At 39.2% G+C, this 25,033-nt stretch overlaps 1 protein-coding gene across 1 annotated transcript in view; it reads left to right on the top strand.

The window, feature by feature from the left end:
- The window catches only part of CNTNAP4 (contactin associated protein family member 4), a 237,277-nt gene that overhangs the window by 131,424 nt on the left and 80,820 nt on the right, over positions 1–25,033 (top strand). Inside the window, exons 5-9 of the mRNA XM_036440763.2 lie at positions 8,824–9,027; positions 9,574–9,758; positions 10,570–10,713; positions 14,307–14,568; positions 23,471–23,620. Of these exons, the coding sequence (XP_036296656.1) occupies positions 8,824–9,027; positions 9,574–9,758; positions 10,570–10,713; positions 14,307–14,568; positions 23,471–23,620 (945 nt within the window). The remainder of the gene's footprint in view (positions 1–8,823; positions 9,028–9,573; positions 9,759–10,569; positions 10,714–14,306; positions 14,569–23,470; positions 23,621–25,033) is intronic.

The following is a 25,033-nucleotide window of genomic DNA, read 5'->3' as shown; positions in this document are numbered from 1 at the left end:
GGATAAGATATATATTTAAAAAACTGCTTCAGGGCTTTGAAGTTCAACTTAAAACCAGCAGAAACTTGAGAAGACTTGATTTTTGAAAAAAGGAATGTATACTCCAGGAGATATACATTGAACTGACGTTTTCCTAAAAACACATCCCCTTTCGCAAGACATCATATGCCTTTACTAGACCGAAGAGACAGTGGTCAAAGTTCAAGATGGCCAGAGTGGCTAGAAATTTAAATTGGAATACTGAAAAGGAGGGAGTCAGAGAGGGAGAGACTCAACTCCTCCATGCAAATCTCCCGTGAATCCTTGGCTGATTCCTGAACTGCACATACCCAAATGAGCTTCCAAGAATCCTGGTGAAAGCAGGAGCTAGGGGATTAAGGTTCTGGAGATGTCAGAATCTTTCTAGAGCTGGAAAGGCCATCTTTGGAGTTCAGGCACTGCCAGTTTAGATAGACTTGCTCAATACGTTGGGCTTTTAACTGAAAAATCAGAAAGGCATTGCCTTAGGAGTAAAGACCACACTTGAAGACCAGGTATTATGTATGCCTTAGTGCTGAGGACAAACCAAAATAGACCTGTCCCAACAAATCTTAGAACCAGAATCTCACTGGGTCAAGGTCATCTGCCAGGGGTTCAGCTACTGAGGACCTCTTCCATTTACTTCCTGCCACCACCATCTATCTCTCCTCAGTCTTTTTCAGCATGTCAACCCTCCCCCATAGCCCTCTCCTCTTGTCCTTTCCTGACCCTAGACATTAACATAGGTGGTCATCTGCTCAGCTTAAATAGCACTTCCTCAGAGATATCAGCAATGGACAACCTAATGTAGATCTCTCTGTTCAAATCTCTCATACAACTCTGTCCTTTTCGCATCATGCTCCACTTAAAATTTGTAATTATATATCCAGTAGCAGCCCAGCGTGCGAAATTGCATGGCCCCGCCCACCCGCACACGCAGCTCCGCCCACGAAGCTGTTGTCAAGTCGCAGCCAATGCAGGTGCAGTCAGCCTCTTGGCTACCAGTCTTTGGTCTTTCTGCACCTTGATGGCCTCATGGCCATGGGGCTTTTATAATAGAGATACACATGGGATGAATTACCTGATGTTTTCTTTTCCTTCAGATTGGAGAATCCATGAGGACAGAATGTGTTCACTGTTGCAACACCAGCTCCTACTATACAACTTGGTCTAGTACCTATTGGTTAAATTGATGAATTTAGAAAAATATCTGATTATCCATAGTATAACATAAAATTAATAAAAATATACAACTTACAAATTTAGTATACCCATATAATAGCAATTGAATAAAGGAGAAATATTTCTGAGATGACCATATGGGATTTTGAATGTTATTATTAAATGATAGTACAAAATTTAATAATTATTGAGGTATTTTTATGATTCCATTTAATACCTACAGCTTTATTGTGGAGTATGAGAGGTTGGAATTGTTCTCCACATACTCAAATAAGGAAACTGAGAATAAGCATGTGACTTCTGTAATATTTATTACAAATAAATATTAGAAACAGAAATACAACTTATATCCTCCAGTGTCACACTCAACTATCCTTGATGTGGTAGATGTTACCAATTTCAAATCTATTTAAAAGGTTAATTTCTATTGATATTTAAGGGGCAGAGATCATGTTTGTTCCCATAACCTCCCGGAGTGTTGTCGCTGACCTTAATTCTATTTAAAACCATGATAGTAGTAACCTTTTCTCTGTGGTTATATGCAGCATTTGATCCTGTGTCTTCTTCCTTTGTATTGAATTAATTTTGGTCCTTTTAAACGTAAGAGTCCCTTAAATCATTGTGTTCTTTTATGTACTCTGCAAAAATAGTACAGCCTATTTCCTGTTGATTTCTCGAGTGCTTGGCCTCTTTTCTCCATCTCTTTAAACCGAGTTCAGTAATGCAGATCTCAAGTGCCTATACATCACGCTGTTGCTTTAATGCCTCACCAAGTAATAGTTTAGCCGTGACTCAATCTGATTTATGTTTCGTAGAAGTCACAGTCGGACCTTTCTGTTTGTTTGGTAATTTGCAGGTAGTAGTTTTCAAATAAAGAAACTGTGTGATCAGTGGTAAGGCTGCCTTCATGGCTAGCCGGGAAGAGTTTGGCCCCAAGCCCTCTCCAGAGGTAGCACTCTTTGTCCATTGATATTTTTGAGGTGATTCCCAAAGCCTTAATAGGAGAAGACTCTCAGCTTGTTGTTTTCAAGAAGACGTTCATGACCTTCAAGTAAAGTCCATTTGCTATCATTCAGAAATATGCTTTCCAGTTTACTCATTTTCTATCCCAAGTTTTTGTTTTTGTTTTCTTTTTTCATTTTCTTTTAAGAGTCTTTGTCAACTGACCTCATCAGTAATGTGATGACTCATAGTTTAACTCACAGAATCAATTTCTCCCTGAAGCATCTTTCAGGGGCAAGCCACTACCACCTCCACAGTTTTCTGCAAGTATCGCCTACGGTTTAGATAAAAACATATTCATTTTCCATGGTACAATTCCGTACGTGATGAGCGTATTCATTTTGAGAGAACAGGCTTCTGTCACCTTCTTGTTCTTCTTGTCAGATAACCTTCATGCTGCCATCTGCCTCCGCATCACTGGGGAACCTGTGGTCCTGCGTGAGGCTCGGGCAGAGCCCTGGAATGTTGACTGTCTTTGGAGGCCCCAAGAGATAGTCCTCAGTTGATTCTAACATGGTGGGACCCCAGAACTCAATTTAAGGAACCAGCCCTTGGATACGGTTTTCTTAGTAATCCACTCGGAGGGTGGGCAGAACATCGCTTTTTCAAATGGCAGCCGCTCAGGATCTGAGAGCCTCAGACTTCTGGAGCAGTGGTAGGCTGCAGGGGTGAGGGAAGGATACCAGGTCAAGTGGAAGATATTGCAATGAGAGATTTGTTTGCCTGTGAAATATGCAGAGGTAGAAAAACTGTGCGCTGCTCGTGGAGGGAAAGCATCTCTGCAATTTAGATGACATTCTTCTCTGAGGGTGAGCGGGTCAGCTCCTCCTGAGACATTAGAAATCGCCCGGGACCCAGTCCTGCTGCACAAGCAGAGCTCCTTGGGGGGTGGGGTGGGGTGGGGGGTGGTGGAGTGCTTTGTTTTTATGCATTTCTGTGCCTTCCTCGGGGTTCACAGAGAACTCTATAGAGTGGGAAGACGCACAGAATACACATGAGCAATACCACTTCTGACACAACCCCCTGAACGAAATTTAAATATTTTCCATTGGAAAACCCTGCATCTCACGGAAGATTGTATTTCTGAATCATGCAAATAAAGCAGACTGTGCCTCTTTCCTGAGGTCATGAGGAGAATTCAATATGAGAGCAGGGCCCACAATCTTTGCCAGTCTCTTCTTTCCTTGATTCCTGCTATAAATGAGAAGATTGGTGATGGAAGTATTCACTGAGGAGGATTCAGGTCGCCGACAATTGCCGTGGGAAGTCAGCTCAGGCATTCGCTGACAGACAGAGAAAAAGCCACAGAACCCACAGATGGCTCGAAGCCATGCTTGCTGCATAACCTGGCAATGACATTGATAATTGAGCATTTCTTATGCACTATAGAAACTTCTTATTTTTTAAAAGAGGGCGATTTATTTATTTATTTATTTATTTTTTCACTCAGGGATATTTAAAAAAAAAATACATTTTTTATTGGTTCCAGAAAGGAAGGGAGAGGGAGAGAGATATAGAAACATTAATGATGATGAAAATCATTAATTGGCTGCCTCCTACATGCCCCCTACTGGGGATCAAGCCTGCAACCCAGGCATGTGCTCTTGACCACAGTCAAACCTGGGACCCTTCATTCTGCAGGCCGACACTCTATCCACTGAGCCAAACCAGCCAGGGCAGGATATTTTTTCCCGTTGATTTTTAGAGAGAGTAGAAGGAAGGGAGGAGAAGCAGGAGAGAGAAAGAAACATCCATGTGAGAGAGACACATTGATTGGTTGCCGCCCATATTCATCCCAACCGGGGCTGGGGACGGAAGCTACAAATCAGCTATGTGCCCTTGACCAGGAATCAAACTCATGACCCTTTTGGCTTTGGGGCTCTAATCACTTATCAACACCAGCCAGGGTGAGTTGAATTAAGTCTATGAACAACATATACTCAGATCTCTTATAGGTAGATTTAATATAAAGAAATATTGTTATAAATTATCTGAACTTTTTTGTGTGTGACATGTTTTTGCATTGGCCGTGCTCTGTTGAGAGTTCGAAATCTGAAAATCTTTTGGAATAGTGAAAATCCATTCATCCTGAACATTACCAGTAACGTCTGAGACTAGAAATGTTTCTTTCCCAGGCAGCAAAGTCAAGTCCAAGTGTACTTTTTACGTTAGTGGTCTTAAAAGTAAAATTTTCAAAAATGTAAAAGCATGACTCATTCAAATACAGAATAAATACTTATCGAAGATGTATTTGAATCATTAGGGTAGAAATTAGAAGCTACTCCAAAGAAAATTCAAGAGACTGAGTGCAGATAGGAATTCAAGAAAGAGTGTTGGGTTACTGGTACTAGGTTAAGTACACAAATGGTTAGTGTCCATCAGGGCAATAAAAAAACTCATAACCGTTGGAGATGTATTTTCTACCAAATAGAAGCCATTTGAATCTCCACTGGGAAAAAATATCTGAAAATTAACATTTTACTTAACAGATTCCATAATCAGTAATAAATGGTAAAATCAGACATATATTTATTTTAGAATTAACTAATCTTTAGATGAGGCCTGTTAGAAAACGCTCAGTATGACACTGAAAAGATGTGAAGTTCTGCCTTTGATGTATTTTTCAGTTTCTTCAGTTTTTTGTAACAGTGGTAAGATCACTTTCAAGAGAGTCTGTATCTGTGTTTCCCACCAGCATCCTTAGCGTGTGTGCTAGATGCTGACCATGGGACACTGAATTCAAATGCTGTCTCTCTCTTTCAAAAGATTTTTTTTCCAGAGTTTAATATTTTTATATCCTTAACTTTATGTGTCCTAGTGTTTTATGATTATTTTTTGAAGTTGTATGCTTTTCATGTGTCAGCTATGTTATATAGAGTTTAAGAAAAGTGACTTATAGTAGAGCCATTATAAGTGAATTTTCTATTTAAAGTAATACTGTTAGGAATCATGTGAATATTTTTCTTTTTTTGAAAAAAAATATATATAGCATGTATATATAGAATTCTGTACTCACATTCTGAATTATGTTTAGATTTTTCCCCTTGGAGGGTGTGATTCACATGCATGTGACTCTGTGATGTGATTGTAGCCAGTGTGTTGATTCCCCTACTTCACTACTTTCTGGCTTCCAGGCCCCTTTTCCCAAGGCCATCCCCCTCATTAGTGTTTTCTCCTGAGAACTAACTTACTGACTGTCCCTGTAGTCACCCAGCAGTCCCTGGAGCTTCCTTTCATGACAGTGAAGGAGAAAATTTGTTGGGAGAATGTCCAGGCCTCTTGGAATGAAACGTTTAAGAGTAATTGTCATTTATGAGGATAAGAATTGGACTTAAAGACCATGCAGAATAGATTATTGATTGCAGTATGCTTGAGAGTCTGGTTTCTAGACCTAAGAACTGAGTTTTCCCAGCTACCTTAACTAAGGTGACCCTAGTCTTCCTTTAACCTTGATCAGAACACCTGTTATCCTATCTAATAAAAGAGTAATATGCACATTAACCATCACTCCGCTATACCGGCAAGCCACACCCACCAGCCACGCCCCACCATCCAATCAGAGTAAGTATGCAAATTAACTCCCAACTATGATGGCTGCAGCCACAGAGAGCAGGAGGGAGGCTTAGGTTTCCCTGGCAATGGAGGAAGCCAAGCTTTCCACACACCCTGGTGGGCCCAGGCCTCCACTAAAGGGTACAAAGTTTCAATTATAGAAGGTAAATAAATTCCAACAGAAATGGCGGCAGTCATGGAGTTGTAAGAGCAGAGGCTAGGGTTTCCCCAGGTGATGGAGGAAGCCAAGTTTCTGCAGCCCTGGCCGGTTCAGACCTTCACTCCAGGCTACAAAGTTTCAATTGTAGAAGATACATAAATTCCAACAGAAATGGCTGCCGCCACTGAGCAAGCAGGAGGTTTGGCTCCACTACAGGCTACAAAGTTTCAATTGTAGAAGATAAATTCCAGATACTAGTGCCTCCGCTTGGGTTTCCGGACTACTACAGGCCCCTCTCCCAGGCTGTCCCACACTCCAGGGAACCCCCACCTTGATCAAGGATACCCTTCAGGGCAATCTAACTGGCCCCCACCCGTGCACCAGGCCTCTATCATATCTATTAAAAGAGTACTATGCAGATTGACCATCACTTCAACACACAAGATGGTTACCCCCATAAGGTCAAGGATTCTGCCGCCATGTGGGCACAAGATGGCCACCACAAGATGGCCAGCAAGGGAGAGCAATTTGGAGGACCAAGTCCTGCAAGGGAGGACAGTTGTGGGTGATGAGGCCAGCAGCGGAGGGCAGTTGGGGACAATCAACTCTGCAGTGGAGGGCAGTTAAGGGGACCAGGCCAGCAGAGGAGGGAAGTGGGGGGCAAACAGGCTGGCAGGGGATCAGTTAGACATCAATCAGGCTGGCAGGGGAGTGGTTAGGGGGTGATCAGGCTGGCAGGCAGAAGTGGTGAGAGGTAATCAGGAAGGCAAGCAGGCGAGCAGTTGGGAGCCAGCAGTCCTGGATTGTGAGCGGGATCCCAGATTGGAGAGGGTACAGGCTGGGCTGAGGCACACCCCCTTCCCTCGTGCATAAATTTCATGCACCGGGCCTCTAGTAGGTCTATAATAGTCTATGAACTTATTTATTCACTTGGTATTTATTGTCCATCTTCACTGGATGGAAGCCATGGGGTATGATTGTGTTGATTACTCTTTTTATCTAAGCATCCATCACAGTGCCTCAAATATGATGAACTAAATAAATATTTGTTGCATGAATGCATCACATTAGTGTTATATACCTGTGAAGTAAGAAGGAAATGGGTAAGAGTCAGAGAAAATGGCAGGTGGCTTCAGTTTAAGACACGAAACAATATACCATTGCTTTAGGCATCAATTGCCTGATATGGTTTTCACTATTTCATTTTACTGATGGAAATATTCCAGGCACAAAAACTTTAGGTGCCATGAAAGGTTAATACGACCATTTTAGTGCCATAATAACAATAGTGAAAAAGATTTCAAAACAAAAGAAACAGTAGACTAAAGTAACACAGACTAAATCTTTCCTGGGGAAAAATTCTCTTGGTAGCTAATTCCAAAAATAGACTTTATCTAAAATAAAACCAATATCACTATGGTTGCCTTTAAGCTATACATTAACTCAGTGATAATGCAATGCTCTAAATGTGTCCATATTTAATGTCTGTCTTATTGGAATTTTTCTTAATTTATTGTAATCTAATAATCATAGAACATGTTATTTGTATTTGACACAGAGTTATGTTTTTACTGTGCACATTTTTTTCCAGTGATATAACAAGGAATAATTGCTCAGTTAACATTATTCTTTCTACAGAATGCAATGTTTATTCATGTACCCTTGGTGAATTCTTTATAAACACATTAGCAAGATGTGGAAATATCAAACCACTGGAATTTCAAAACATAGCTGTATAGAACAGTTGAAAAAAATTTGGGTGGTGGTGAATATAAATAATTCACATGAAATATTTTGAATAATCTGAATGAAATGCATATTTGGGTATACCACAAGAAGTTGTAATACTTTTGTCAACTGAAATAAGATGAGTAAACTGTAATGTCATTTTTTTTTTTTTTTGACTGGGAGAAGTTAGCTAGCCAGTTGAAAAATAGCTTCAGATTTTATTGGGTTTTCTTAACCTCTTCATTTATTACATAAATGCATTCACAAGGGTAATTGCCTTTCAAAAAAAATCTCTGACTTGTGAAATGTAAAAAACACTGCTAGGCTTTTTGAGTATTATCAATTCCTTTTTGTGTTTCTTGTTCAGGGTGCATCTGATTTTGACAGATGAACTGTTATGCTCCTGGTATAACATGACATCTTTTTCAGATGAGCTGAATAAGAGCGATCTTGACAATGAGTAGATAAGACACTGTCAGAAAGCTGAACAAACATGTCAATGTCACAGTTATGACACAAATGCAGCAGAACAGCCCTTATAATATCATTAAGTGAATGTCTTTTTAACGACGCCCTTGAAAAGAAAGACAATAGCACTGCTGTTAAATACTATTACTTAGCCACAAAAATAATACAATAAAACCAAACACAAAGGTCAGTTTAATATTTACTTAAAGTGGCATTTGATGGGTCTGATGTATGTGTGTTTATTTGTATGCAGAAATCCTTTATATATGGCAGGTATGAAAGTATTTGGAGATATCAAAACCACTTTTTCAGAAGCCAAAACATTTAACTTTGACATCTCAAGAACACCATTTAAAAATAAAAAATACTGATTGTGGAGTATGCCAAGTGGTTTATGACTATGGATCATAACCATTTTTCCCATTTTCTTTTTTTATGGACTGAGAAAGAACAGCCTTTAATAATATAAATGAAAATTAGAAATGTATTTTAAAATGAAGTTTGGAAATAGGTTAGTAAAGACTAAAACGGAACCAATCCCAGGTATCAGAAGGGAGTTAGACAAGTGGTGGTTTTATTTTTCTTTAATATGACTGGCTGGGAGCTAAACCATACATATTTGTACGGTGCTTTCTCTGAACATAGACATTTATTAAGATGCTTCCTGAAAAGCAGGTTTATCCTAGAGTGACTTTCAGTGTCTTTGTCCCTAGGATCAGAGGTGGTTGATCTGGATGGAAGCAATCCTCTCCTCTACAGATTTGATCAAAAGTCCCCGAGCCCCATAAAGGAGATTATTTCTTTGAAATTTAAAACCATGCAGAGTGATGGGATTCTACTCCACAGGGAAGGGCAAAATGGAGATCACATCACACTGGAACTGAGAAGAGGAAAACTCTTTTTACTCATGGATTCAGGTAACGCTGTCTGGTGAAAGGCTTGAAATCCGGTCATTTAGATATCACTTCAGTAACTTTATGTGTTTATATCTTATAACAATTAAGGCACTTTATTTCTAGAATCAGGGCATTTATATATATATGAATATACATACACACTCCAGTATTGTGCTTTCATTTGAAATGGTTCATATTTTGCAAATTGTGTAAGACCCCTATTCAGTGTTTCTACATAGTGCCAATAGACCTACATAGCTATTTCTTACCATCAGGAAGAAAGAGATGGGTCATTAAAAAATATTAAGGTAGTAAAAATAATGAGGTTGTAGGAAACATAAAATTTATATTGAAAATGTGCGCGTGATGGGTAATACTAATAAAAAGAATTAACAGTGGAAGAAATTACGGCAAGGTTGAGAGGATATTCTATTCTACTTCAGGTAAATCCACACTAGTGTTGGGGTGGAATGCATGGAAGGAGGTGGAAATTATGGAAGCTTTTTTTTTTTTTTTTTTTTTTTTTAAAGACTGAGAATGATGGTGCTCTTGTTTTTCTTTTCTAAGCTGACACTAGACTGCCCTCTCCTCACCCCCCGATCAACCTCACCCTGGGCAGCCTGCTGGACGATCAGCACTGGCACACGGTGCTCATCCAGCGTGCCGGCAAGCTGGTCAACTTCACCGTGGACGAGCACCGGCACCGCTTCCACGCCCAGGGGGAGTTCAGCTACCTGGACCTGGATCCTGAGGTGTGATGGCTATGTTTCCGTTGATACAAGTTTAAGGATGTGTATGGGGTTGAGCCCAGCAAAAGAAAACACACTATTGAGAACACCACTCTCAGAGTGAGTCAAAGTCCTGGAGAAACCCTAGGTGACAGTGCACAGTAGCAGACTTGGGCATCCTCTGCGGAGACTTCATCTTTCTCACAATATGTTAATTTATTATATTCTTATGTTAATTTATTATTATAGAGAGAGGATCTTTTTTACTTGAAATGTGTGATCACAGAATGTCACATGCAAGGAATCTCCAGGAAGAGATCTCATTGCCACAAATAAATGCAAATTGTGTTGCCTGATTTTTTTGTTATAGGATACCCTGAATAGTGAAGACTTATTGGGAGGATATAGCAAATAATAGATCAATTAATTCATTAACAATCAATTCAAATACTTATTATCAATGTATGCCAAAAATGAATATAAAATGAAATGTGATTGTCATCAGTTACATTATTAAACAGATCAGGTTTACCAAGGATAAAAAGAAGTGATTTTATTCATCAACAATAAATATCAAATCTGGGGGTAATTAGCATCATAGAAGGCTTATTAAATACTAATGTAAGTGAAAATTGAATGCATATAAATTTGTATAAATTTGTTTTAAAATCTGTATCTTTATTTTAAAAATATCTGACAGTAACAGTATGACAGTGTAGGGTGATGAAAAATTGCCATGTAAGATGATGTCAGTGATAGTTGCTAAACATAATCATTTAAGCTGATTATCAGAAAGTCACTAAACAATATTATTGATGCCATTTTTCTTTCTAAGATCAGCTTTGGAGGGATTCTAGCACCTGGAAAATCAGTGTCATTCTCCCAGAAAAACTTCCACGGGTGTTTAGAAAATCTCTATTATAATGGAGTAGACATCATTGATTTGGCCAAGCGACAAAAGCCACAGATCATCGCGATGGTAAGAGAGCTTTCACATGAAGGAAGGGGTAAAACTACGCTGCTTTTCACACGACGGAACTGCTCCATTTGATAAGCTGCTTTAGACTCTGCTCTTATTCTTTTAAAGCCTTTCTCTGCTTGGCAACATGCGTATAAGAAATTAATTCTATCTAAAGGAATTATAATTCATAAGGCATGTTATTTTATTTCATATGAAGTAAAGCAGGGGTCTTTTTTTTTTTTCCAGTGGATCATTTTGTTGCAATATTATTACTCCCAGGAGACTAATTTCTTTTGCTTTGTAATTTCCTTAATAAGATGTTCCCTGACACACACTCTAAACAAACATACGGACTCCCTGGAATTAGATAACATCCATGTATATTAGAGAGGCATTTGAAAAACGCATATGCCATGGTCATTCATAACAAATAAAAGAAGCTAATTGGCTGTGACAACATCGCATCTGCCCATCTGTCCCAGGAGCCGTGCTGGCCAGGCTACCCTGTGTTCTAATTCGGCGGAAATATGGCAGAGTTTAAAGGCAAGCCTATAGGTCAGGCTCAGTCGGGAAAGCAGCGCCACTGAATTTTATGAACAAGGGATCTGATTGAGGACGTGGAGTTTAACCATTGTCTGAGGAGCTGGGACGTGGAGGCCCGTGTCGGGAAGAGGGGTAGTGAGGGAGCAACAGGGAGAGCTGGCACCAGCATCGGTGGTCATCCCTCACTGTGACCCTCACACACTCCAAGCCCTGGAGGAAAATGGCCACCGTGTCACCTCCCGCTCAGATAGCACGCAAGCTCCCCGTTTGGCTAACTTTTAACCAGAACAGACAAGAAAGGGGATTCTATGAAACGTGGTGTCCAGTTTAACCAGTTTGATGATTAAAAAGTGTACACGCATAAACATCTGAATCTGTTTCTTCACTTGCAAGTTTCAAAGCACATCATAGGAATGTTTATTGTTTACAAAATATGTCATCCTGAATTCTCTGTGTGAATTAATAGCATTTATATGAATATAACATCCAGCAAAATTTTTTAAACTTATTGATTTCAGAGAGAGAGAGAGAGAGAGAGAGAGAGAAAAGGAGAGGGAGAGGGGGGAAATCCATTTGATATTCCACTTATTTATGCATTCAATGCTTGATTCTTGTATGTGCCCTGACCATGGATCAAACCCAAAACGTTGGCATATTGGAGCAACGTTCTAACCAACTGAGTTACCTGGCCAGTGTTCCACAGACATTAAAAAAAAATACACATATATATATATATATATATATATATATATATATATATATATATATATATGTGTGTGTGTGTGTGTGTGTGTGTGTGTGTGTGTGTGTGTGTGTATTTATAATTGAGGAAATGGTTTAAGAGGAAAATATGATATTGCAGAAGTAGGTGTGTTTAATTGGCAAAATGAATTTTCAGAAACTCTTCCTGCAACTAACGCCCACTTTTCACTGGCAAAGGATTTGCTGCTCGCAGGGCAGCAGGCAGCTGTCCAGATGAGGCATGAGACCAAACTGCAGCTGGTAAATGTTTCCATTTTCACTAAGTGTGTTCATTGTATAGTTGCCTTTACATTGTAGGCCAGTGTAGTCTACTTTTCAGTTTTAGTTTTTCATTCTTTGGGACAAGATATTTGCAACAATAAAAGCTAAATTCACTTTTAACAGAATCACAATATAACCAAAAACTTTTGTTTAACCAAGACTAAATGGTTAAATTTTAATGTATATTCTTCTAAATAAAATTTATTTTATTGACTTTTTAAGTCTGTATTTGAAAAGTTTACTAAGGATCATTTTCAGGAAAAATAAAAACATTTATCTTCATTTCTGAGGCATGTTGAAGAAAATGCTTAATTCTTTCTAAATTATTCAGACCTTAAGGTTTTTTAAATCCTTAATCAATCAATCAATCAATCTATCTATCTATCTATCTATCTATTTATCTATCTATTTTACTCCAGTAGCAAAATAATTTTTTAGACAGTATTTTAATAAAAATTATGTAATATAATGTATTTTGAAGACCTATTTTAAAACCATTGGATGAGAAATAATACCTGTAAATCTGATGAGAATGCATAGTGATAAGAAAAAACAACAACCCACAAATGTTTAAAAAAGGAGTGTAAGTAGTGCCTTGAACATTGTAGTGCCCAATGTAAAACCTGCAGAGAAGAAGGAAAAATGAAAAATAGGTCAAAGATATGCAGACCACTCTGAGGAAAGCAAGTTGAAAAGAACAACGAAACGTGAAAAATGCTCAGATTCACTGCTAGTCAGGTCAATGAAAAATAACTAAGAATGATATATTGCTTTGACATTTTTGCCATTGAATTTGTACAAATTTAAAAGGTCTATGATACCTATTGCTGCCAAGGATGTGGGGAAAAGGATAACCTCATTTATTACTGGTAGAAGTGTGGAGTATTTTAACTTTATTTATTTTCTTTTTTGAAAAAGAAGCTGAAACTATTTATTAAAACATCTAGGTACCTGAAGTTCTGTACTTAGAATCTTCTTCACACAGTTATTTATGACAGTGTTGTTGGAAGCAGCAAAACCTGGAACAGAGGGCATGCACATTAACAGAAAAACAATTGAGTATGGTAAGGACCATTCACATACTAAATAGAAAGAAGGAATTTGGCTTATGTCAGATAACTCAAAAAGATTTCCACAAGGTATATTTTAATGATAAAATTATGATATAGCCCTAGCCAGTTTTTTTCAGTCCATGGACTGAAGAGTTGCAGGTTTGATTCCGGTCAGGGGCATGTACTTTGGTTGCAGGCTGAAACCCCGGCTTTGGTCAGGGTGGGTGTGGGAGGCAACCGATTGCTGTGCCTCTCTCACATTAATGTTTCTCTCTCTTAAAATCAGTGGGAGAAATATCTTCAGGTAAGGACTAACAAAAGAAAAAGAATGATACAGTAAGTGGTTCCTACTTTTGTAAAACAAATAATGCCCAGTGTGTAGGTATATGCATTCAACACACACACACACACACACACATGGTATCCTCACCCAAAATGTATACATACACTGTGAGTAATTATAAATGCATTTTATTTTCAAAGTTAAGCTATTAAAGTGTATATACAATTTTTTGGGACATTCTGGATTTAAGTGCTTATGTATACTAGTATATAATTGAACATACAGCTGAAACTGTTTCAATAAATACAGAGAAAAACATAGAAATAAAAACAGTAGCTTATTAATATTGGCTATGTTATGGGATGGATTCGAAGCCAAAGGCAGCAAAGGGGTGAAATGAGTGGAAAAGGAAAGTCAGGTAAAAGATAAAACAAAGAGTTGGCTTAAATAATGTTTACTGAATTCAATCCAAGTAGGTTAGATGGCGTGAAAGTTGAGAGATGGGGAGAAAAGAATTTCATCTAGAAAAACCCAGGGAAAGATTTGCATGATTTATAATCACTGGATTTGCATATATGACAAGAATCTGAATTTGGGTGTGGACAGCAATGTGTTTTACATCAAGGATAATTTGAGATTGACGCTATTTCAGCTTCTATTGCTAATGTGATGGACTCATCCTTAAAGCTTTTTCTTTGACTTTATTCCAGGGAAACATGTCTTTTTCTTGCTCACAACCCCAGTCTGTGCCTGTGACTTTTCTCAGCCCCAGGAGTTACTTAGCGCTGCCAGGCTTTCCCAGGGAGGACGAGGTGGCTGCTGCTTTTCAATTTCGAACCTGGAATAATGCGGGCTTTCTGCTATTCAGCGAGCTTCAGCTGGTTTTGGGGGGTCTCCTCCTCTTTCTTGATGATGGGAAACTTAAGCTGAATCTCTACCAGCCAGGAAAATTATCCAGTGACATCACAGCAGGTAATAAGTACGTTCCTGGGGCCATGATGTATGCATGTGAAAGATTTCATTATTCCTCCGTCTCTTCTGCATAAAATTTTATACATAACCAAAAAATTAATATTTGTTTAGTAAATGAATACTCGAGTTAATAAGATTACCAGTACTATTTCTTAGAAGAACTTGATTGTCATTTAAAAAAAAATATGGCTGAAACAGGTTTGGCTCAGTGGATAGAGCGTCAGCCTGCGTATTGAAAGGTCCCAGGTTCGATTCTGGTCAAGGGCATGTACATTGGTTGTGGGCACATCCCCAGTGGGGGGTGTGCAGGGAGCAGCTGATCGATGATTCTCTCTCATCGGTTTCTAACTCTCTCTCTTCCTCTCTGTAAAAAATCAATAAAATATATTTTAAAAAAATATGGCTCTACACTAACAGATACTTAGGGGGAATAGAAATTCCCTTCTATGACCCACTCGTCCACTCCAGAAAAATCAACATATTCTGAGAAAATGTGTTTGGGGACAAATGTAAAAGACTCTGAAATAGACCCCAAAGTTTAGTGGGTGTCTTCAGGGGAAACTAAGCATTGTCTAATGTAACTCTTAGCCTTCCCCGATCTGTGAGAGAAAGGGGGAGGTTTTTCTTGGGTCTATATATGTGTTTGGTATCTCTACATTAGTATGGTGAGACCTAAATACTAAGTCAAAGCAGCTTTACTTGCTGATGCATTCTGTACAGAGTGGGATATGTTGGGGAGGATGAAAAGAGTCATGCATAGTTCCTCATCTGGGCACCATAAGGAGTTCTCTATACTAACAGGCAATACAGCATCATTGTAATGACTCCAAGTAATATAATTAAAGAGACGAGATGAATGTCTGGAAAATTAATGTCTAATTTAGGTCAGTGCTTTCGGTGAAGGATATTTTTGTCTCTTCATTAAAATTATATAGTTTTTGACAAGGGATCTCCATTACATTTTCATATATATATGGAGTAATGTTTGAGCCAAGCAACTGGAGGTCACATTGGGGTAAACTGCTACATCCATTTAATAAATGATCTTTAAAAACATTTTAAAGATGCCGTTGTATGACTTCTCTATATTAACTCTGATCAAAATTAATAGGCTCTGACTGGGAGAGGGGGAAAAAAAAAAGTTAAAATGTAATCGAAAACCACATATAAGAAAAAAGTATTCAAATGGGTACACAAACGTGTGGTCTTCATCTTTTTTGTTGTTCATCTATCAGCGCAGTTTAAATGTGGGAGCCGAAAGTCCAATATGAATGATAATTTGTGAGAGATAATATGCTGTGACCTTTTAATGCAATGCTTAAAATGCGGTATATTTGCAGGCTTGGCAAAGGAAATAAATCAGTGTCATATTAATAATTAGTCAGTTCCCTAAAATGAGGGCCTAAAAATGTAAGCCTGCCATTAACGTGTAGTTTATTGTGATTTATTTGACATCCGCGGGAGTGGTTATATTCATAGCCTAATTTTCAACATTTTAAAGAAACTGCTTCAGAACAATGCAGCTGCAGTGAGCCCCTTGAGGCTAGTTCATTTCTAAACACTTTACAGGCATGTCTATTTAACAAATTACTAGGTGTAAATGGATAAAGAATACCCTGAATGAGGTAAAAGTCTCCAAATTAATGTTTAAATCCATGTGCAATATAATCTATTATTATATCACATGACTTGGTGAGATTGTTTCCATAGCTAATAATATGGAGCCCATACTAAATATGAATGTCAGTACGAAGAGTTGTTACACTTTTCCCTGTTGGTGTGGCTCAGTGGCGGAGCAGTGACCCAGTAAGGGGGCGTGCGGGAGGCAGCCATTGGATGATTCTCTCTCATCATTGATGTTTCTCTCTCCTGCTCCCTTCCTCTCTCTGAAATCAATAAAAACATAATTAAAAAATTTGTTACACCTCAAATAATGAAAGCAGGCCTTTATTTACCTCTCTCCCCCACTCCATTACCCCCCTCCCCAGTTTCTTTAAAAATGTTAATTTTTGCTAGTTCCACTGTTGTGTTTGAAAGTAGTCTATCTAAATGGCAGTTGGGCAGGTGGCCAGTTTATTCTCTCATAGGGAAGGACTTTCCACTCATGTTTCATAAGTACAATTTTCAATCATTAAATTAGTTGTCAAAACATATTATAATGGGTCTTTAAAGAGAATTAGTTACTTACTATTTGTATCATATTATACTAACTCTTTCCATTATAAAAGGGTGACTTGCTTTTTCTTAGCTATTGGAGATATAAATTACTAATTGTTTATGTTTTAAAAACTTAGTTTTATCTTTTACAATGGAATAAAAATTGAATTATGTTGAGGAAGTACTGAATTGTGCAAGTGTTTGAATTACCAGACTACATTTTTAATTCAGTTTTGCCAATTGTCATTTGGAATTTTTTGGAAATATTATATCAGCCTATATCATTTTTGAAATATTAAAGCTATCATATCAATCCAAATAACAAAACATTAGCAATAGTACAAAGTCCTTGGTGACAAATATTTTCAGTCTTTGTCACTTATATGTGTCAAAGCAAAAGTCATTCAGATGGCATCCCAGATCCAATGAACAATACTTTATACATTGTTATGTTGTAGAGTTAGTTATTTGTGTCCTATTTAAAACAAATTCTTTATTGGCAAGCTTGAGATTTCTGCTGTGAGTGTAGCATTTCTGCTGCTGCTTTTGCCTGGAGGTGGAAATCAGGCCTGTAAACAAGCTTCTGGCTCTCATGGCAGCTGGCAGAGGCGGGCTGGCCGCGTATGAGAGGTTCCTGCATTTTTCATGGCCCGGGCATCCGTAATTCCAGTGGCCCTAGCAGTGGAGCAGCCCTCTTCATTTGCCTCACCTGGGGGAGCCTTTTCTTTCTTTCTTCCCCCTTCTTCCTTTTTGCTGTTGGAACATTCCTACCCTTTCAGACTGTAACCCGGGGGCACCCTTACACTCCCACTTTCCCCTAAAGTGATTAGTGTCAGTGACCCCCATGTTCTCTTTCATGGGGGCAGGAGCTGTGTGCTGGCGTGGCTCTGTACTCCTGGGTAGCCCGCATAGCAGTGGGTGCGGGGATTCCTGGCCCTGGGTCAGAGCTCCGAAAGGCATTGGGAAGCAGGCAGAACACTTCAGCTGGTCCTTGAGTAATGGCCTCGGTATAATTGCCTTTTGCACCTTTGCAAAGAGCCTACCTTATACAGCAGGCTTCTTTTTTCTTTATACATTATACTCCCTGGATGCCTATTATAGTCTTATGAGAGAGTGATGGTGGCTAAGCTGTCACAATATTTCTGTAGCAATTTAGGAGTGCTATCGGAAGATTATATACGAGGAGCTGATATAAATCTTTTTCTTCCGGCTGTGGTTTGTGTGTTCACACATAGGTTCAGGCCTGAGAAGGTGAGGAAAAGAGAGAGGTGTGCCTGGGAGAGAGAGAGCGAGCAAGAGAGATAATAAGGAGGAGAGAGAGAGAGAGAAAGAAAAAAAAGAGGAAGAGGAGGAGGGAGAAGAGGAAAAAGAGAGCATAGGAAAGGAGAGAAAGAAGAGAGAGAGGTTTCTGGTAAACAATCCTATTCTTTGTTTGCCTTCCATTTATTACTCCATTCTTCTGTTGTTCCATTTGGAATTGTCAATGCTTTCCACCCAGAGACCACAGTAATCACACAAGTTGGGTTTATTGCTTATTGCAACAAAAACACACACCCTGGGAAACCACTAGTGTCTAAATAAAAAGGTGTGAAAGGTGATTTATTATTGGATTTTGGGTTGTGTTAACCGATTGGGGAGAGGTTCCAAGGAAGTAGAGAATTGCTCTAGATTAAAAGCTGCCAGGAAGTGAGGGTGATTGTATGAATAGGCAGCTTTGTAAATTTCATCAAGAAGGATGGAGGACTGAAATAAGGCTAACAGGAAAAAAAAATAGGTGTCAATGATAATATCCAGGAATGGAACTTGGGTATTTTTGTGGTTTACACATTAGTTTTGCATTTGTCTGTGCTTAGACAAGATTATAGAGTAGTTTTGATTATTTTGGGTCCCATTGTATTGGTGTCATACAGTGACTTTGTCTGATACTGACGTTCTGAGGTTTTGTTCAGCAGGAGAAGCCGAGACCTAGCAGCTGGCCCACACCACCAGGGCCTCAGGGAGTGCCAGGCCAGTTCCCAGCTGTTAGCAGGGGCTTTTCTCTCTCAAAGTTACTTATCTAACATGAGCGAATAGGTAAAGGGACCACAGGACCTGCAGGCAGAGGAGTGTGTGTTTGGGAATCAGCTCCCCAGATGGATGCTACCTTGGGTGACCGATTTATCTTCCTGGAGCCTCATTTCTCTACAATTAAACGAGAATAATAACAACAGTGTTGAAGACTAAATGACACAATCATATAAAGCACACAGAACCAGTTATGAATAATCCTATATAATAAAGAGCCAATATGCTAATAAGACCAAACAATAGAACGACTGTGCCCAGACAACTTTCCGGAGGACCATCCAGATGATCTTCTGGACAAAGGGCTGCAAGGGCCCAGCCCCTTGCACGAATTTCATGTACCGGGCCTTTAGTAGTTCAATAAAACTGTTATCATTATTATTATTATATTATTATACTAACAACACTCCTCTCCCCAGACTCAAAAGTTATGAGCGGTAGGACCAACGTACTAGAATTAGCATTTAGTTACGTAATGTCACGAATAGAAAAAGTTCAGATTCTATTCCTCCTCCTCCTTTCCCTCTTTGCAAGCTTTTGAAAGGTACTCATTCTTATCCCACATAAAAATGGGAAGGAGTAATGTACTTAAAAAAAAGAATCTGATTTTAAAAACGATCCTTTTCATTATGTAAAGTTAGGTGAAATGAATTAAACAGTCCTTCATTATAATTTGTGTGATAAATCCCAATGGCAGGTAATAAGTCTCTTTATCACAAGTGAATGATGTCTGTCACCAGTGAGGCTCGAGAATCGCTTTCTAAAGTTTCCCTGCAAACATAGCATGGCTTCCTAACCTGCTAGCTGGGTGGATAGATGCACTGCACTGTGTCAGATAAGAGTGAGCTGTCCCATCAGTCTTTTGTCCTTAATTTAAAAAAAATATATTTTATTGATTTTCCATAGAGAGGAAGGAAGAGGGATAGAGAGCTAGAAACGTCGATGAGAGAGAAACATTGACCAGCTGCTTCCTGCACATCCCCTGCGGGGGATGTGCCCGCAACCAAGGTACATGCCCTTGACCGGAATCGAACCTGGGGCCTTTCAGTCCGCAGACTGATGCTCTACCACTGAGCCAAACAGGTTTCGGCCTTTTGTTCTTAATTTAAATTGGTTTCCATGTGGACAAAAGAAATTGCTGAGCCTCTGACTTAATCCTGTTGTGTGCCTAACCCAGCAGATACCTGGAGCAAGGCTACTCACAGTGGTAGGGCCCACCCCACTAGAACTGGCTCAGTGCAATACTTGTTCCTGGACGGGTATAAAAATTGAGATGGGTTTCACTCAGCCTTCAGTGCATTGGCTCAAGAACCAAAGATTTGCACGTTTGGTTCCCAGCCAAGGGCACATACCGTGGTTGCAGATTTGTCCCTGGCCCCTGTCTGGGCATGTGCAGGAGGCAGCCAATCCATGTGTCTCTCTCACATTGATGTTTCTCCTCCCTCCTCCCCCCCCCCCCGCCCCTCATCTCTCTTTCTTCCTCTCTCTCTACAAAGTCAATGGAAAAAATGTCCTCAGATGAGGATTAAAAAAATAATAAGATGAAGCTCTTAGAAACTGCTGTAGCACTAAGATATTCTGAACCATCTAAGCATGTAGTCAGTGGATTTGTGTCATATACATCCTCTTAATTTAGTTTTTTAGCAATTCATTGTGGTTGCATTTTGTATAAGTATCAATCTGCAATATGTAGAGGGAAAAATGCTCATCATCACAGCTAGTTTGAGAAGCACTATCCTGGACCAACAGAGAGCCTAAAAGGAAATAACAGGAGTAAAGTCATGTACACGGGCACACTAATGCTTTGAGAAAAGATGGCAGGAGACACGTAGTGGGGCAGGGAGAGAGGGAGGGTTGAGTGTGACTCAAAACTCACACAAGGGTCTTCACTCTGAATGTGTTCTCTGGGGGGAAGCTCTGGATGACAAATCTGGGGCATTTGATTTTAGCCCAAGTTCATAGCATCAGGGAGTATGTAACTCTATTCAGCTGTCTATTTCAGAGTCTACGCTTAGCAAATATGTCTAAAAGTAACCTACGTTCTTCATTTTTCAGTTTTCAGGTCTTTCTTCTTTTACAAAGCAAAGCAGAATTGGGTCTTTGAAATTCTGTTTTGCTTCATGGTTATAAAGTAAAAATGAGCTTTGATGCCCAGGATGGAATTTATGTTCTACTAAATGAGTTCAGAGCAAAGAGCTTAATTGCCTAAGGGAGCTTCTATGCATTTTCTGTCTGAAAGCTTGTGGTCGAAAATAGCTTGGTAAATAAAGAAAGTGCACATATTATCAAGAAGAGAAACCTTCAGGTTTAATTGAGTACTTATATTTTCATTTACTAATTTGATCTGCAAGATCATACAGAGTTGACCATCAGTGGAAGTAAAACTTACTGGCAAATCCACAACAAAGATGCTCTAAATTCCACCTGTCTGCTGAGTATTCCACCTCAGAGCCCTTGTACACTTAATTCCCTCTAGGAGGCAAAGTCTACACCACCTCATAGAATCATGACACTGGGGACTGTCTTAGGAGGGACAGGGAATTGTTATTTAGAGGCAATAAGAAAACCTTGGTTAAAGAAATATTGTATTGTATATATAAACTTTGTTGATACAGGAAAATATTTAAAAATGAACATAAAAAAACACAATTTAACTTCATGCAAAAATCACTATTCGTAGGACTATTTCCTTTTGGTCCTTTTCCTTATTTATACAAAAATTAGAACTATAACTATTATGATATATATCATTATTCGCAATAGTTGTGTCCTATAAACTTAATTTGAACATCAGATTAGCAAACATTGAACCATTGCTCCCAGGGCCTCTGGTCACAACATTTTTGTTAACACATCATACATTACCATGTTTATGTGTGATTCTGTGTAAAGACACCTTATTGATTCATTCACATTAAACAAATGGCCAACAGCAAGGTAACTCATTCCTGAGTGAAGCTTATGTAATACATATATGATGTGAAGGTACATCATAGCCTTCACATACTTAGGAACACTGGATGGCATTTCATCACTTGGCTCAGGGTCTTTTAAACATTAAAATCATCAACAAAAGCACAAAAATGTGACAAGACATGTTTATGGCAGAGAGCTGAAACTAGAAGCCAACCCTATCTGACTTCAGCTGTGAACCTGTGTTCATAGATCTCTGCTCTGTCCTTCTGTGAGTGCCTCCAAAAGTGCTCCGAGTGTTGATTTTGGGATTACACATAAATCATAGCCAGTGGGTGAAATAGCAAAGGTGGAATCTGCAAAATATGAGGCTCAACTGTATAAATATAGTTTTGTACACAGCTTTATTTTTAAACTTTTCATTATAATACTAAGTTTTTAATATTTATTATAGGTTCTTCAAATATTTCATAATGATTGAATTAACAAATAAATTAATAAATTTTGCTAAATATTCTATACTATCATAATAGGTAATCATCTTTTTAACACATCCTAAATAATAAGAGCCTAATATACTAAGCGTCCGGTCGTCTGGTCCTCCGTTCAACCAATCAAAGTGTAATATACTAATGACATAGTAAGGCTGCTCAACCACTCACTATGATGTGCACTGTCCACCAGGGGTCAGATGCTCCAACCAATAAGTTAGCTTGTTGCTGGAGTCTGGCCAATCGGGGCTGAATGAGAAGAGCTGGACACACCCTGGACCCCTCACATGGACCCTCACCAATTGGCCAACCTCCCGTGTCCCTCCCCAGCTCTGATCGTGCACCAGTGGGGTCTCTTGGCTTAGCCTGTGCCCTTTCACAATCAGGGACCCTTCAGGGGATGTTGGAAAGCCAGTTTTGACCCAGTCCCACAGACCAGGCTGAGGGACTCTACTGGTGCACAAATTTGTGCACTTGGCCTCTAGTAAAAGATAAATCATTTTATTGAGTATAACCTCAAATTTTCTAAAATAGTTGGGATCTTCCCAAACCCCTCCCTATTAAAGCTAAATTACATGATGGAAGCTGAAAATTAGTTCATGCCAACTAATTGAAAGATTTTTAACCATTAGGATTGTCCAATTATGGAAATGTTGTTTTCTCTATTAAGGCCCCAAGAAAGGAAGGTAATAATGCACATTACCCCCATAGAGAGTGCTATTTCCCATTTGCCTTCTTTCCCTTTGTTTCCTTTTATTAATAGACTAAAGGCCCAATACACAAAATTCACGCATGGGTAGGTTTTCTAGGCCTGGCTGGCAATCAGAGCTGACCTGTGGATTGACCGGTAGGATGATGGGGGCAGGGAGCCCACTGGCACCTGCTTTGGCCAACCTGGTGCCACAGCTTGCTGGCCCTGGCTCCCGCCGCCACTGTCACTGGTTGCCTCCTCTGCGGTGTTACTGGCAGGGTGATTGTGGGGCCACCACTGGCACCTGCCTTGGCTGGCCTGGGGCCATCCTGCTGGGGGCAGCTCCTCCATTGAGCATCTGCCCCCTGGTGGTCAGTGCGCATCATAGCAACCCGTTGTTCCACTGGTCATTCAGCCATTCAGTTGATTTGCATATTAGGCTTTTATTATATAGGATTTGAGTTGTACTTGATTGAGTGATGTGTATATTGCTGTTTCTCACCAACTGTTCCCACTGTTCCTCACCAACTGTTTATATTGTCCACTGTTGAGACATAACTCTTTTAACTGGTTTTATCTCTCCTAGGTGTTGAACTGAATGATGGACAGTGGCATTCCGTCTCCTTATCTGCCAGGAGGAATCACCTGAGTGTGGTGGTGGATGGCCAGGTGGCCTCTGCTGCTGCTTCCCTGGGGCCTGAGCAGGTTTATTCAGGCGGCACCTATTATTTTGGAGGTAAGGGAAGAGGTTGGGCTCATGGGCAATTGAACCGTATTTGCAGTTCCTAGGCTTGTGTCTTGGTGATGTCATCATGTTTCACCTAGTGCCAATGCCATGGGATAATGTCTCACTTTCTTTGAACATGAAAATGTTGAGTGGATCAAGATGACAAACTATGACCTAAAATTTTCTTTGAGGTGAACTTACTTGTATTTACAGTTTCTATAATGAGATTGATTGAAATTAGGCCACCCTCTTCAGTTCTTACTTTATTTTTTTAAGTTTTTTTTAAAAAAACAAAACATTTTTATTTAATTCAGAGAGGAAGAGAGAGGGGGAGAGAGATAGAAACATCAGTTATGATGAGAGAGAATCATTTGAGCCGCTGCTGCTTGCATGCCCAGTGGGGATTGAGCGTGCAACCCAGGCATGTGTGTCCTTGACCAGAATCAAACCCGGGACCTCCTGGTTCAACCACTTGAGCCATTGCTGGCTGAGCTTCAGTTTTTACTTTTAAACTTTGTTATATTTTTCTAATGTTAAATGGTCCTTATATGTCCTTTTCTGCAGTATTTTCCTGATGGTGCCTCTTAGCATCTTCAGAGCATCCTTATTGCTTTTCTACTGCCCAGTACAGAAGGGCAAAGTTATGCTAATGGACAAAATAATCTAGCATAATTAGTTATAGAAACCTCTTCTCAATGCTAAGTAATAATGTAATAACTGATACACTTGGTGAAGTTCGGGCATTAGCCTTCAATGCCAGGCCATCTCTCTCAGAGAACAAAAACAAATGAAGCATTTACTTGCCCAGTGGATGTTTGATTGAACTAAAAACTTGGAAAGGAAAGCTTGGAAATGGAAATACATCATTAGTACTGAAAATTACATAAAATGTTATTTGCCATTTGAAAGGTAAAGTTGTAAAACTATTAGTAGGGCTTATTTCTAACATGACTTGAGGTTGAGATATGTGTGTATTTTTGTTGTCGTTGTTATTTCAAATTTTGTTACTTTTGTCTAGAATCACTCTTGAATTTGGTGGAAAGCACAATCTTTATTATATATAGATAAAATACAAATTCCATTCTGAGAATTGACAGTAAGCATGAATCATTCATCTAATTTTAAGAACAAACAAAACCCCTACATGATCTATAACTGTGAAAGGCAGCGTACTGCCAACAATCTTAAAAGATATAATCTCTTCCTTTAGTAAGATTTGTATATTTCTGAACCACGTTGTTTATAAAACCTGATGGATATATGATTGATTATCTGGTAATCCATAGGAACATATTCCTTTAAGAGATGGTAAAATACATACACCAACTTAACCAAGAGCTTTTACTTCAAAGAAAAAGATTTAGAAGCACTAACAGAGATAAAGAGAAAAAGAACAAGCATATTATCAAATGTTTCACACAC

The sequence above is a fragment of the Pipistrellus kuhlii genome, unplaced genomic scaffold (genome assembly GCF_014108245.1).
Source record: "Pipistrellus kuhlii isolate mPipKuh1 unplaced genomic scaffold, mPipKuh1.p scaffold_m20_p_17, whole genome shotgun sequence".
Classification (NCBI taxonomy): Eukaryota; Metazoa; Chordata; class Mammalia; order Chiroptera; family Vespertilionidae; genus Pipistrellus; species Pipistrellus kuhlii.
This window is presented reverse-complemented; position numbering and strand designations above follow the sequence as displayed.